Source organism: Culex quinquefasciatus, chromosome 2 (genome assembly GCF_015732765.1).
Source record: "Culex quinquefasciatus strain JHB chromosome 2, VPISU_Cqui_1.0_pri_paternal, whole genome shotgun sequence".
Taxonomy (NCBI): Eukaryota; Metazoa; Arthropoda; class Insecta; order Diptera; family Culicidae; genus Culex; species Culex quinquefasciatus.
The window spans coordinates 201,248,508-201,263,346 of record NC_051862.1 but is presented as its reverse complement, the minus strand read 5'-3'; the positions used below and the strand labels follow the sequence as shown (position 1 = coordinate 201,263,346).

The 14,839-nt window shown below is 36.1% G+C and overlaps 1 protein-coding gene across 1 annotated transcript in view; it reads left to right on the top strand.

The window, feature by feature from the left end:
• The window catches only part of LOC6036130 (piezo-type mechanosensitive ion channel component), a 93,715-nt gene that overhangs the window by 29,015 nt on the left and 49,861 nt on the right, over positions 1–14,839 (top strand). Inside the window, 1 exon segment of the mRNA XM_038257031.1 lies at positions 7,563–7,650. Within this exon segment, the coding sequence (XP_038112959.1) occupies positions 7,587–7,650 (64 nt within the window). The 5' untranslated portion in view covers positions 7,563–7,586.

Sequence of the window (14,839 nt, the reverse complement as noted above, 5' to 3'; positions counted from 1 at the left end):
TCAGTTGCGAATAGGTAACAGTCATTGGCCACCAACGGCGCCCGCCATGTCAGTTTGTAGACCTCGATTTTAAGGGACGGGAATGTTAGTTAGCGCAGGTTGCTACTAGGGCAGCTGATTTACTCTGTGCTTACACCCCACGAGCGCCAGGAACCTGAAAACTTGTTAGTAGGATAGGGTGTTTGGTCAGGATTCATCATAGAAGATGATGATGCGACCCAAAATCATAGTGTTTGTTGAACGGTATTTTGTATTATTCTCAAGGCAAGCAATCGGAGGCTGCGGATGAGACATTTCCGTTTATCTGTTGTTAAATTTTAAATGAAATGGTCTAGTCTTAGACAGCCGGCTGTGGAAAGATAGAACCAAAATCATTTGTAATTAAAACTGAAGGGTTAAACAGTGTAATTTTTAACTTGAGATGATTTCACGAGTTTTGAATGATTGATGTTTAGTGAGGTACTGATTAACTTTGCGAACGACGAGTTACGATGTATCGAGATGAAATGGTATGATAGGGTTTTGTTGTTGTTGCACATCGACAACGGACGCGAAAAATTTACCGACCCGACGAAAAGGCATCGCAAGTCGAACTCTAAAAACTAAAAACTAAAAACTAAAAACTAAAAACTAAAAACTAAAAACTAAAAACTAAAAACTAAAAACTAAAAACTAAAAACTAAAAACTAAAAACTAAAAACTAAAAACTTTACAACGTTTCATTATCCATGGTAGTTTAAAATTCCCATGTCCTTAACCCATCGATGCCCGACCTCCCCATCGCAAATGTAAAGCAAGGTTTCACGTGCTGCAAGATTCACAACCCTTGGCAATCAATACTATCGATTGCAAAAGTTCTGTCACTTTTCACTTTGGACACATGGACATGGATTTGTTGCACCAAGCTGGCTGTCTTTGTTGCTTTCTTTCGGCCGTGAAATTGCCGGTCTGTCGATTTACTTTGCCCTCTATAGTTTAGAGTTGGGCATGGGGGGGTAAATCACACGAACGATGCAATACCTAGTGCTACTATTTGTCCATATCGTGTTATCAACATTGTTGTACTCGTGTTAGTGTGTTTGTTGTGGGTGGAATTTCTCTCTTTTTTTTTTGTTGTCGTTGAGCAATTAAAGTGCACAAGCCGCCCGGGCCAGACTCTGGGCTGTTTGCACCGTAATTGAAGGGTATATTTATTTATTTAATTATTGTATAACCGCCAAGCCGGCGACCGGCGACTACCTGATGGACGCCAATTGTTGCGAATCGGGCAACCATCACGACGGCTTTTGGACGATAGTCATCAGAATAGTATTTTTAAATTTGTTTTATATGCAGTCAGTCAGTGGAAATCCACAGACGCTTTACGCATACACGAAGAGTGGTCCGTGTGAATGTTTGTCATTTTGTATTCCCTTGGCTGGCGCGGATTACGAGGCAAAGCTTCGTCATCGTGCAATAAAATAGAGTTGTGATTTGATCATTTCACTGATAACTACTGTCTACTTCATATTACTAAGTTATCAGTCGAGTGGTAGTAGAAAATAGTTATCAGATATCAGTGATACTATGACACTTATTTATAAAAAAGATTGAATTTATCATTGTACCTCATTATTATTTTTTTGCTGATTTTATTTGAATTCAATAAACAAGCATTATAAGAGCTTGTTTATTGAATTCTGTTGTTTTCACTGTCATTCAAAAAAATAAACCTTTTCTTGCCATCTATTTAAAGACGCTATCTCGAATCGGTCATAACAAAAACTCAATCTGTTTTAAAACCTAATTCTCCAAACTCGCGAAAAAGGGGAAATTTACACACCAGTTCCTTAGGTGTTGAAGGTCTCGGAATCAAGTCCTGAAAAAATTCCTCAGAACGTTTTACGCAACATATAAAATGGCGAGCCTTCCGAGCAACGACGAAATGGGAAGGTCTTTCTGGTTAACACACAAAATCACTCACACCCAGTTATTCTGCTCCACTATTAACTTGACGATCCAAAATGTCAGTGCGTCTTTCGATCATTATATAGAAATGGCTTATTCACCGTAAAAAATAGATCTTTATTCCAGGGTTGTTACGGACGGCGCGGATCGCGCGGATGGCGCGGATGGCGCGTATCGCGCGGATCTGGCGCGGATTTGCTGGCTAAATTTGTTCATGCGCGGATTTCGCGCGGATAGCAATTTTCATAAATAAAATAATTGAGAACGCTAGAATTTCTTTCTAGGTACAAAGGAAAATATTATAAGCAATTAAATAAATTCAATCTTTTTCTTTGAGTGCAAAAACATCAATTTCTAAAAAGTTGTTAATGAAGAATTTTTTTTTCTGAAAACTATTCATTGTTTTTTTCTCAATACGAATCTTTAAAAATAATCTTAAGGAGCATTTATTTTTAAAAATGTATTGAGATTTCTTATTCATTTATAGCAAACAATAAATATTGAGCGATCATATTTATTACAATTTCAAAATTCGAAAAATTTCAGAATTTCAAAAAGCTTTACTTCTTTTTAGATTTTTTAAGTTTTTTCAATCTTATATTTAAATTTTGAAATTTGCGGTTTATTAAAAAAAAATTAAAGATTCTGTTGCCACTCTGATTTAGGTGGAATTGGTCCTACTCTCAATTATCAAAACATGACGAAATCCACTTAGCAATCTGCTAAAATCTCCGTCTAAAATTGAAAATTTCAGAATTTACATATTCAATTAAACAAAAAAAATAGAATTCATAAATTTAAATTGCCAAAACATGCAGACTCAAAAACGATCCTAAATTCTCACATTGAAAAATTTAAAAAAAATAACATGGATTTTTTTCTAATTCTTAAATTCTTATTGTTTTATGAAAGTTCTTTAGTTATTCAATTATTTATTTATTAAGTTATTAAATTTTTAAATTATTGAATTTTTAAATTAATCAATAATTAAATTATTAAATTATTAAATAATTGAATTAATTAATTATTAAATTATTAAATTATTAAATTAATAAATTATTAAATTATTAAATTATGAAATTATTAAATTATTAAATTATTAAATTTTTGGAGTCGTATTTTAGTTTAGAAAAATTTAGAGAAGAAAATAAAATAAATTTCGTGTTTCGATTTTCCAGCGTAAAATTTTGGTGGGAATTATCAAGTACAAAATCCCTAGATTTTATTATTTGGTTGTTTATTTTAGGGTTTTAAATTAGTTTTGAATTTAATTTTTTTTTCCTGAATTTGTTTTTAAAGCAACGATATTTAAAGTGTTACAAAAAATGTTAATATTGTTTCAGAAATGGCAGAAAAGGTTCCACTTGGCGCAGGTGGGATATGAATCCACAACTGATCAACGGATCAGTAATGCTTTCAGTATTATTCTTTTTTCGTTTAAAATTTTATTCATTATGTTACTCTCTTTTATGTTTGTCGCGATTTTTTTATATGGCGCGGATTTCGCGCGGATTGGGTTTTGAGGTCGGCGCGGATCTGGCGCGGATTTTTTTTCGACTCCTCCGTAACAACCCTGTTATTCGAAAAATTTATACACAATTTACTACCCGACGCCGTGCCTTCCGATCAACGATGATATACGAAGGGTTTTGAAAATCACAAAACAAATAATTACGATTACAAAAGCACAAAAAACACCAATCACTCAACAAAAATGACGCTCAAGACAAAAGTTATTCAGTAAGACAAGCGCGTGGCATCGCCGCCCGCAATCAACTGAAGCAGGAAACACAATTAACACCTTGTTACTTTGGAACACAATTACTACGACAAACTCAACCGGCGGCGTGCCCTCCGATCAACGATGATAAAGGACGGACTGATATTATCATTGCTAGCAAGAAATAGGACACATAAAAACACGATCGATCCTGTGAAGCAAGTGCGTGCCACCGCCCGCAAGCGACACACACAATTCACGCAAAAAAATCACACAAAAAATCACTTTTCATTCCGATTTTTTAAGACCGCGCGCTCCCTTTGCTAATTATGCACTCTTTCGCAAAATCATGATTATTTGAACAAAAAAAGTAATTTTCGGAAAGTTTCGGAAATCTGCTGAAAAAAAATCCAAATATAATTTTTGGAAATTCAGTTGAATTTGAGATTTACTTTTGTGATTTTTTGATTAAATGTTCCGATTTTGAATGCTGATTCGGCCTTCAATTTTCAAGCGATGATATATCGAAAATTATTGATCTGATTTTTAATGCCAAAAAAATAAACTCGTGTTAAATTTTCTCAACCGTTTGAACTTACATTTCAAACGGTTAGTCGATTTTCGTACACAGTAATTTTTTTTTTGTAAAATTGGAAGGTGTAATTTTGGAAGGTTGAATATCACCCTTTTTATGACGTAATTTAGACTGAAAAAGTGGCATTACACCAGAAAGTTGTATAATTACACATTTTCAGAGTTTTTTTTTAGTTTTAACTCAAAAATGGCTTTAACTCGCAAACATGCATTTTATCAAACATGTCACTAATGTTCTTTTTAACTCAAATTGACATTTTTTTCAAATTTTACATCCGTTTAGGATTGCTTGATAAAATGTTGGATATTTCTCGTAAATCACTATTTTTTCAAAAAAAAAAAATCATAAAGCATAATCATAAAGGTACAGATCATAATTAAAGATTTTATCCTTCGGATCTGGTCGGCGTTGAGGGAGAGGCAAAGAAATATAGTTTTTTTTTGTAAATCATTTGCCCGATTCCCATCGTTTCCGATCATGGATCATTTACAATTTTATTAGTTGCATATAGAAATTGAAATTAACAGTCCACAAAGCCACAATAAAAAAATACACAGTAAAAAATAGTATAAATTTGGAAGGTGTAATTTTGGAAGGTTGAATATTACTTCTTTAATGTTGTAATTTTACCTCAATTTAGACAGAAAAAGTGGCATTACACCAGAACAGTGGTAAAATTACAATTTTTTTCTGACATAAAAAAATGTACCCGTCTCAGATGTATTATTACTGATTAATGATTAGGAAATGTATTGGGCTAACCATTGGAACGTGAATCTTTATTAATTTTTTTTCTTCAGCTGTTAAGGGGTTACATACATGTAGAAAATCACAAAATTTCAATTTACAGAATATTTGTTAAATTTATTCAAAAGATACTTATTAATCACTCCTGGAAGTTTCATGAAGATATTTCGTGATTAAACTGAGTAAGAGACGATTTAAGCTCTAAATTTTGCCATGCGCAAAGCGGGCTGTCAAACTTTGTTGGCGTTTTTCTCTAAACCCCGAGTTGATTTACGGGTGCCACGATATCTCGAGATAGTATGGACCAAATTGGCTGAAATTTGAGGTGAAGCCTCTCAAGATGTATCGCGTGTGCATGACGAAGCCCAATTTTAAAAATTTGCTTTACAAAATTCGAAAACTACCGGTTTTTTTTTTTTGTATAAAAAACACAGAAATATTTTTATCTCTTTTTAATTTCAGACCCGAATGACTCTTGAGTTAAGTGGTCCTTAAACGCAAATAAATAAAATAAATAAAATCTCTTTTTAAAATAAACTTACTGAAAATCGGCCTTCGTCATGCACACGGAATCGGTTTAACGAGTCTTCACCAAAATTTTGAGCCGATTTGGTCAAGACAGTGTTGAGATATCGTGGCACCCGTTTTTTGAAACTACTAATTTGAAATTGCTATATCTCGGCAATGATGCAACGAAATATCTTTAAATTCTTTTTGTTAGTAGGTGAAAATGTATTTTTAATGCCTTGAAAGAAGAATTTAAAAAAAAGTTGAAGTGTGTGCTCTGCTGATATACATGTATGTAACCCCTTAAACATACTTGGAGTTTTTTTGTTGTTCAAAGGTCTGATGAACCAATTGATTAATTTTAAGGTTTTGGAATACTTTTTACTAAAAGCTTTTATTGCCATTTCAAGTTCTACTTTAAGATTTTGTTCCCCCTTCCCCTTCATTTTTTTTAAATTCCATTGGCATAAAAAAAACAACCAGAGCTTTTGCACCAAGAAATATATTACACACTTTTTAGTATCTTCATAACTACGGGAACTATCGCTATTATTTTTTATTCATGCTCTAAAGTAGTGCATACATAATAATTTTAAGGTTAGACTATTTTGATAATCAGACTTTTGCAGGATTGGGCAAGTTTGTCAATTTGTCATTTTCGGAATAAGAAGACAACAACTTCCTTGGTTGCTGTGTACCCGAAATTGTCATTGAAAACCCGTGTAAAATTGATTGTATTATATTTAGAATATATTCACAGTAAAAATTGTGTAAATATGACCTCTTTTATGATGTAAATCAAATCAAACCAAATGAAATTATTCGCTCCACAGCATTGCCTTGGCGTACTCGATTGCGAGATTCCTACTCGAAACTAGGTGTCCGAATGCTTGATTGTTGAGGCAATTGCAAACCTCTTTTTACACCTAAGCTTCCATCCACCCCGGGATTCGAACTGACGACCTTTGGATTGTGAGTCCAACTGCCTACCAGCGACTCCACCAGGACAGGACCCAGGGAGACGACTCCTACACCTGGACTGAGCTAACGACCTAACCTTTTTAGGTTTGCCACCGGGACCTTCTGGGATCGGTAAAAAAATGTATAATTTTCCATCTAAAAAAGTGTAAATTAGATGGAAAATTACACATTTTTTTTGTTTTATAAAATAAAGTCTTTAATTTTATAAATTTTGATATTTTGTATCATAGATTGGTAAAAAAACCTTAAATCTTCAAAGAGTTTAGCAAATTTATTGGAAATTTCTATTTTTTAATTTTTTTTTGAGGTGCTCGTTTTTGATTGTCATTAGCATACTGCCTGTATAAGGTTTTTCTTAACTTTTTTTGGGAAATTGCTTAGCCCACACTTTTCTTCATTTAATTGTCAAAAATCAGGTCATTTTCCCCAACCCATTAAGTAGTTGGTTTCATTTTCCAACCCAGAAGCTAATAAATGTCACACACGTGTTCATATGAATGTCGCGTCCATCCATTACCTAAGCTGATTTATGTTGAGGTTGCCACAACCGTTTTGCTTTCATTTCCACGAAATCCACTCTTCTCCTGTCACCACGTGTGTGTCGTCGGTGGTAATTACTTGGTAATGTGTACGCTAATACCCTTTTGATGTCTGATGCATGCATCAAACCTGCTAACGAGGAACCTGATGGTGACGAACTCCACATGTGATGGATACTTTCTTGTCCCGCAAAAGCCGCGCCGGCCTAATAGCACGAACGTATAGTGATGCTCAAGAGTTGATATGCATTAATTAATTAAAATCTAGTGAGGCTAGGTCTAGGATTAGAGGTGTTTGACGGAGTGGTTTTTCCAACGAGTTTGCGTACATCCGTGGTCAGTGTCCGAGGTTACACAGACAACAGGACCTATCCTACACGAGTAGCAAACCCCGTGTGAACGGATTCACCTGGGGAGTAATTAGCCCTAATTCATATTCTGAAATCGCGTTTCCCGCTCTCTTTGTGTCTCCGAAGCTCATGTACAAATTAATTAAAGCAATTTTTTTTGTTTGTTCAAATTTCAGCATCACGCACACGGCACTGGAACGATGGCCAACTACTTTATCTGTTTGGTGGTTCAGCGATTGATACTACCGCTCATCCTGGCAATATGTAAGTAAATTCGTATGATGTAACAAAGTACCACTCCCTGCTCCCGAAAAAAAAACGGGTTTCGTCATAGAATTTTGATGATTTATGGTCCTGTCCAAAAAAACGAAACTAGGTCATCCTGGGACTGGGATTCTTACGACCAATCAAAAACTCATTTGGGAAATGGTTTCAAAATGCCACCTTTGTCATAATTTCGCCAGAACTGTGTTATGCTGCCCGGCCCAATTATGAGCGCCGTTATGCTGTGGGCCGTCAGTCAACCGCGCGCTGGTTACAACAATTTTCACCTTTAGCTCTGACCGTCAACAAACAAAAGAAAAACAACGCACCAAAAGGAAAAGATCGTAAAACGGACGGATAAACACAAACGCCAACCGGAGCGGGTCGTTGGGGGGAAGTGTCTTTATGGGCTATATCACCTGACAAAACCACGGACTTTCTATCCTTTTGCCTTACATAAGGAGCTTTTCCACGTGGTTTGTTTGTTTGCTTTGTTGTCCTTTTTTCTGCTTCAGCTGGCTATGTTGGTGGCTCGTCGTGCAGTGATTTTCACTTCCTGATCATGGTGTCCTTTCACCTGACCGTGGGGGAGGGGGAATCAGTGCAGGGAAAACATAATAGTGGTTCCCGAGGGGTTGAAGGTGCTGATCATTTGTTAACTTGTTATGCCGTTTCGCAATTTAAAAAATTTAATTTTTTTTATCTGGATGAAACTTTGTTCTAGCATTTCCCATGTCAGCAGAAATGTCCATTCAATTTGGGGACTGGTCATACCAAATGGATTTGTAAATTATGAAATTCGGTATCTTAAGAAGGGGTTTCTGATCCATTCGGTGTCTTCAGCAAAGTTTTAGGTTATTATTAGGACTTTTCGGAAAACTAGGTACACAAAAAAAACTTTTTTTTATTTATTTGTTTACCTTTCTTACTAAAGTTTTCAATAAAAGTTGGTTTTAAAAAAGATACCTTTTGAGCCATAGTGCAAAATCTGGTTTAGGAAAGAAGGATTTTTGAATAAATCGTGTGGGTTAAACATATGTGTACTGAAAATACAAGCCATAGTTTCAACATTTGAGTGAGAAAAAAAAGCATTTTAGATCAGTTCAGTTGTTTTGCAGTTTTTGCAATTTTTAATCAATGTTATATTTGAAGTTTACAGAAATTGGAATAAACCCAAACATGCTAAACATGATTCTAAGCGCAAGGGAATGCATTTTAAATTGATGCACTTCAATTTCGTTGAAATTTTGTAACTTTTGAAAAACAAAATATTAGTATGAGGAGTGGAAAAAACTTTTATAAATATTTGCATCAGCCTAATAAACCTGTGATTTCCATTGTCGGTTGGATCGCGGAAACTATTGGTTCGATTTTCGATATTAAAAATTGAATCTTTAGCGAAATTTTGTTAAGACCAATAAGTCATCAAGGTTGGTCTAGATACACTGGCTTAAGATAACGAGACTAAAGTAGAATTTGTGGAAATATTGCTAAAATTGGCTTTCTAGATCCACTTTGTAGAATACACTTTGTGAAAAATTCGTAATTTAAAATGACCATGCTATTTTCTCAGAAAACCAGGGAACTCACCTCGTAAGAAATGTCTCAAAAATTGTACGGTACTAAACATAAAAAAAAACATATTTTAATTCAAATGACAATCATCTGAAACATTACGAACATTTTCCAAAATGATAAAAGAAATGATGATAAAATGTTGGAACATATTAGTTGACTTGTACAAAATTGTAGATTTAAAAAAAAATTAGACTGATGCAAATATTTAACAAAGCTTACGCCATACTTAATAGTAGTTTACACAACAAGTTGGAAAATGATGATTTTTTCAGCACTAGTCGGCTCTGCGAAGCTTTATAAATACTACGAGAGCTGAAAAATCAAGTTTTGCAAAAAAATAAGATGCAACATTTTTTGCAATCCCATAAAAACTTTTTAATTGTTTTTTTTTTTTAAGAGAAATTTTTGGTTTTCCGCTTCAATTAAGTGTCTGAGAGTCAGTGTCGTTGACAAGTGCTGACAAGTTGAACTTTTCAGCACTGTAATTTTTAGTGTTGGTATGTAGGCTATTTCTTCGAATTAGGTAGGACTTCAAAAAATAAGTGGTAAATTTCAATTTATTTTTGAAACATTTTCGATTTGGTAAGGTTTGTATCAAGCTTAATATTTTTTAAACCTGTACTGGGGTAGGCCACACAAGGTCCAAACACATTTTTTTTATTTTTTTCAATAGTGTTTTAAAAAATAATTGCGTTGAAAATTACTGTTTTGAATTTCGGGGTTTCGAAGTCATATATTTTTTAATGCTATAATCAGATTTGAAGCGTCAAATTTAATTTATACGTCAAATATATTGCGCGTATTCCCGAAAAAGACACGCGGCAAATCAGCCTTGAAACGACGCGCCGCACTTTTGTCAAATTCCACACTGTGCGTTTTTGTTGATCTTCTTCTTCGAATCGCATGGCATTGTTGCCGGATATGTCTTTTACTGCACCAAAGGTCAGAAAATCGCTGGCAACAATGTCTGCGGCACATTCTGAAATGCCGCGCGGCGTGTACCTTTGAGAGAAACGGACAATACCATCACTTAGGTTGCTGATATAGTTTTTAAGGAAAAAACAATGTTTATATTTAGTTAACTTAGTTTATAAGTTTTTTAATAAAATACATACTAATTTTAGGTAAAATTTTGAAAAGTCAGAATTTTGCTTAAAATTCGTCAAAACTAGTCTGTTTATCAAATTTTGGTTCATATTGCATTTTAAAATGAAGTCGAAGCACGAATCATAAGTTTTCACGTTTTATATGAAATTTGTTCTACTGAAAATGCCTATAAATTTGGAGATTTTTTTTTTATATTTATTATCTAAAAACTCACTGGAAAATTGCCCGAAGAATCCGAAAATGCATTCCAAATCACGGTAATTGAGAAAATTATGACACTTTTAGAATATGAAAATAATGCTGTTTATTATCATTTTCTTAATTTTTGTCTAGAAATGGCAAAAAAAATGGTCAAAATCCCTGTCGTTGTTTTTTTTAAACCGCTTTATCTTCACAATTGGATTGGACGCATAATGTAAAATTTTCTGGAGAATCGATTCAGACTATCGGTTTTTGAAAATTTTGACGCTTAGACCAATAAAAAAAACAGTTTTGGTAAATAATCTGTGTATTTTTTAGGAGAGACATAACATCTTTTATTTTTCGTGAGCCTTTTTGTTACAGGCTATTTCTTCAAACATTTTGAACCAAAAAAAATCGTGGCAGCATCTTAAAATTTAGTTTTTAAACATTAAAATCGAAAAATCTCATAAAAGTGGCATGTATTTTTCTTTCAGTGTATTTTTTCAAAAAGCCCTCCAATTTCCTACGAGTTTGTCTTTGACCACTTCTTTATACGATGCAATGGCTTCGAGATACAGTTATTTTTAAATTACGAAATACAAAAATATTTAAATAGTCTACCTACGCCCTTCTCACATGTCATTTTCGAGTGAAACCGACATCATTTACACAAACATGGCTTATATAAGCTTAGGATAACATGTCTACTAAGTTTCATTGTCAGATTTCAATGGGTCTGGAACAAAAGTATCAGAAAATTTGATTTGAGTTGGAATTGCTCTGCAAAATATTTTTCTTTTCTTTGAAACATTTGAAAATGTTTAATTATTAATTTGCATTATTTTGCAAGTTTTTTTTTATACAGAGCTTAATACTGTAACCAGTAAGCTGTGTTTTGATGACTTGGACTCGGGTTGACCTTCTGTTTCTCTACCCCAAAGAATAGAAAAATTCAATATTTGCCAACATAGTACGTCCGTCCGGCGAGGCAACGCGTCCCCGTTTCCGGTGTGAGCGTGACCTGCCGCCAATAATGTTTAGGTTCTTTATACGTTCGAAATATACACCTACTACCGAGAGACTTCCTATTCCTTCTTCTATTCTATTTTCGTTCACTCCTTTGCCCCTCTTTAAGGTGCGACACCTCAACACTATTTGGCTTGTGGTGAATGTCTCACGCCCAACCAACTTTATGAATGAAAATTAAATCACAGGTTCGTGTGCTAACTGGGCGGTTCATGAAATCGATAATCAATCAAATCAGTTTCTGGTTGTTGCATGTCGGCTGTCGGGCCACGACAAGGTAATTAATCTACACGTTCGTGGGGGCACGCACGGATAGAAATCCTGTCCGAAAAACCGTAAACTAATTGTTTTAAAATCGACAACATCGATTGTTTTCGATTTCGTTTACAATGTTTTCAAATATGAAAACATTTTCTTCGATTTCGAAAACTTTTGTTTTCGAATGCGGAACTTTTGTTTTCGAAAGCTAAACTTTTTCCGTCACCCTTTTTGGGGAGCGTAACATCTGTCAAAACGCAGCCTAAAACAAAACGTCAACCAAAACATGACAGTTTGTTTGTGCCGTTTGTGCTAAGTTTTTTTGTTTTCGGTCGAAGAAAATCCTTGCCGGTGTCCCGACAACAGGTTCCGTTTGGAGGGTGTTGGCCAAATGGAGTGTTGCTGCCCAAGTGTTCAGCTGTAAACACCGCCAGCAAAGGCGTTCCGGTAAGGCGTTTCGGGTAAAGTGCTCTCCGAAGTGGTGAAATCACCTGACCGGGAAAATCAAATGTCGATCCGCTCCGCCCGCGTCGATTCTGGCAAAAGTGATCCAAAGTGCAGTTGCCAACAACCACCCTCGGAGACGGAGAGCGATAATGATTGCATCGCCGGAATCTCCTCATCCTCCTGCTCCACGGCCGCCGAGAAAGAAAATGTTGTCCATCGGGAGGAAATCATCAACGAGCCGTTGCCGTGCTTCCGTTGTCCTCATGTCTTCTAACAGAGGAGGGTAGGTTCTGGTAATGCAATCACTGCGCTGTCTGCCTTGTCGAGGGTGTCCGTTGGCAACGGTTTCGTCTTTCATTCAGAACTGAACCTGTACTGGTCCTTTCGATCATTTCTTTCAAGAACCGACGCTGGCGATGCGGCCTTTGACACTTCTCCCGGACAGGTGATTTCGACAGTTCCGGAAGCACTTTTAACCAGGTACCGAAACGACTTTGTTGGTGGTGTTTGCAGCTGGACACTTGGGCAGCCTCCTCCTCCTCCTCCTCTCCTCCTCCTCCTCCTCCTCCTCCTCCTCTCCTCCTCCTCCTCTCCTCCTCCTCCTCTCCTCCTCCTCCTCCTCCTCCTCCTCCTCCTCCTCCTCCTCCTCCTCCTCCTCCTCCTCCTCCTCCTCCTCCTCCTCCTCCTCCTCCTCCTCCTCCTCCTCCTCCTCCTCCTCCTCCTCCTCCTCCTCTCCTCCTCCTCCTCCTCCTCCTCCTCCTCCTCCTCCTCCTCCTCCTCCTCCTCCTCCTCCTCCTCCTCCTCCTCCTCCTCCTCCTCCTCCTCCCTCCTCCTCCTCCTCCTCCTCCTCCTCCTCCTCCTCCTCCTCCTCCTCCTCCCTCCTCTCCTCCTCCTCCTCCCTCCTCCTCCTCCTCCTCCTCCTCCTCCTCCTCCTCCTCCTCCTCCTCCTCCTCCCTCCTCCTCCTCCTCCTCCTCCTCCTCCTCCTCCTCCTCCTCCTCCTCCTCCTCCTCCTCCTCCTCCTCCTCCTCCTCCGTGCAGGTGCGTCCCTCGAAAGCTTGATAAAATTATAATGAAAAAAATCTCCCAACATTCGTAATAGACTGATCTTATCGACCTTCATTCCGCAACAGGCAGCGACGCCAACTTCTTCATTCCGGACCACGGCAAAGAGGTCAACATCATCCACGTGCCAGTCTGGGTTGTTCCATGACGAGACGCATCTATCGAACTCGAGCTCCGTCGGCATCCTGGAGGCGATCTCGGTCAAGCCCATCGGTCGTGCGAAAGGCGCTGAAAATCCACTCAAACGGGGACACACACACACACACACACACACACACACACACACACACACACACACACACACACTTTGTTACACCTTACCACCACAAAACTCTATTCTAACTTTCTTCTAATTCTTCAATTCCTAATTTCTAAAAATCTAAATTGTCTATGATTCTTGAATCATAAAATTGTGAACTTAGAAAATTCTAAAATTCCAAATTTCTAAAATTCTTTAATACTACCATTTTCATAACTTAAAAATCTAAATTGCTAAAATTTTAGAATTCTAAAGTTTTCAGATTCTAAAATTTTTAATTCTTAAATTCTTGAATTCTTGAATTCTTAAATTCTTAAATTCTTATTATTTTATTTTCTTAAATTCTTAAATTCTTAGGATTCTTGATTCTTGAGATTCTTGGGATTCTTAATTCTTAAGGATTCTTAAGGATTCTTGAGTTCTTGGGATTCTTAGGATTCTTAAATTCTTGGATTCTTAAGTTCTTAAGGTTCTTAATTCTTGGATTCTTAGGTTCTTAGGTTAATAGGTTCTTAAATTCTTGAGTTCTTGATTTTAATTCTTAATTCTTGAGTTCTTGAGTTCTTAAGTTCTTAAATTATTAAAGTTCTTGATTTGAGTTCTTAAATTCTTAAATTCTTGAGTTCTTAAATTCTTAAATTCTTAAATTCTTGAAGTTCTTGAATTCTTGGGTTCTTGATTCTTAAGTTCTAAGGTTCTAAGATTCTAAAATTCTAAGGTTCTAAAAGGAATTCTAAATTTTTAGGATTCTAAAGATTCTAAAATTCTAAAATTTACAATTCTAGAGTTCTAAAATTCTAGAATTCAAAGGATTCTAAAGTTCACAAGGTTCTAAGTTCTAGGATTCTAAAGGTTCTAAAATTCTAAAATTCTGGAATTCTAAAATTCTAAAATTCTAAAGATTCTGGAGTTCTGGATTCTAAGATACTAGAATTCTAGTTACAAGGTTCTAAGGTTCTGGAGTTCTGAGTTCTAAAGGTTCTAAAGGTTCTAAGGTTCTAAAGATTCTAGGAGTTCTGGAGTTCTGAAGTTCTAGATTCTAAGGTTCTAAAGGTTCTAAAGGTTCTGGAGTTCTAGGAGTTAAAGTTCTGGAGTTCTAAAGTTCTGAGTTCTAAGGTTCTAAGGTTCACAAAGATTCTAAGGTTAAGGTTCACAAGGTTCACAAGATTCTGGGATTCTGGAGTTAAAGGTTCTGGAGTTCACAAGGTTAAGATTCTAAGGTTCTAAGGATTCAAAAGGTTCAAAATTCTAAAATTCTGGAGTTCTAA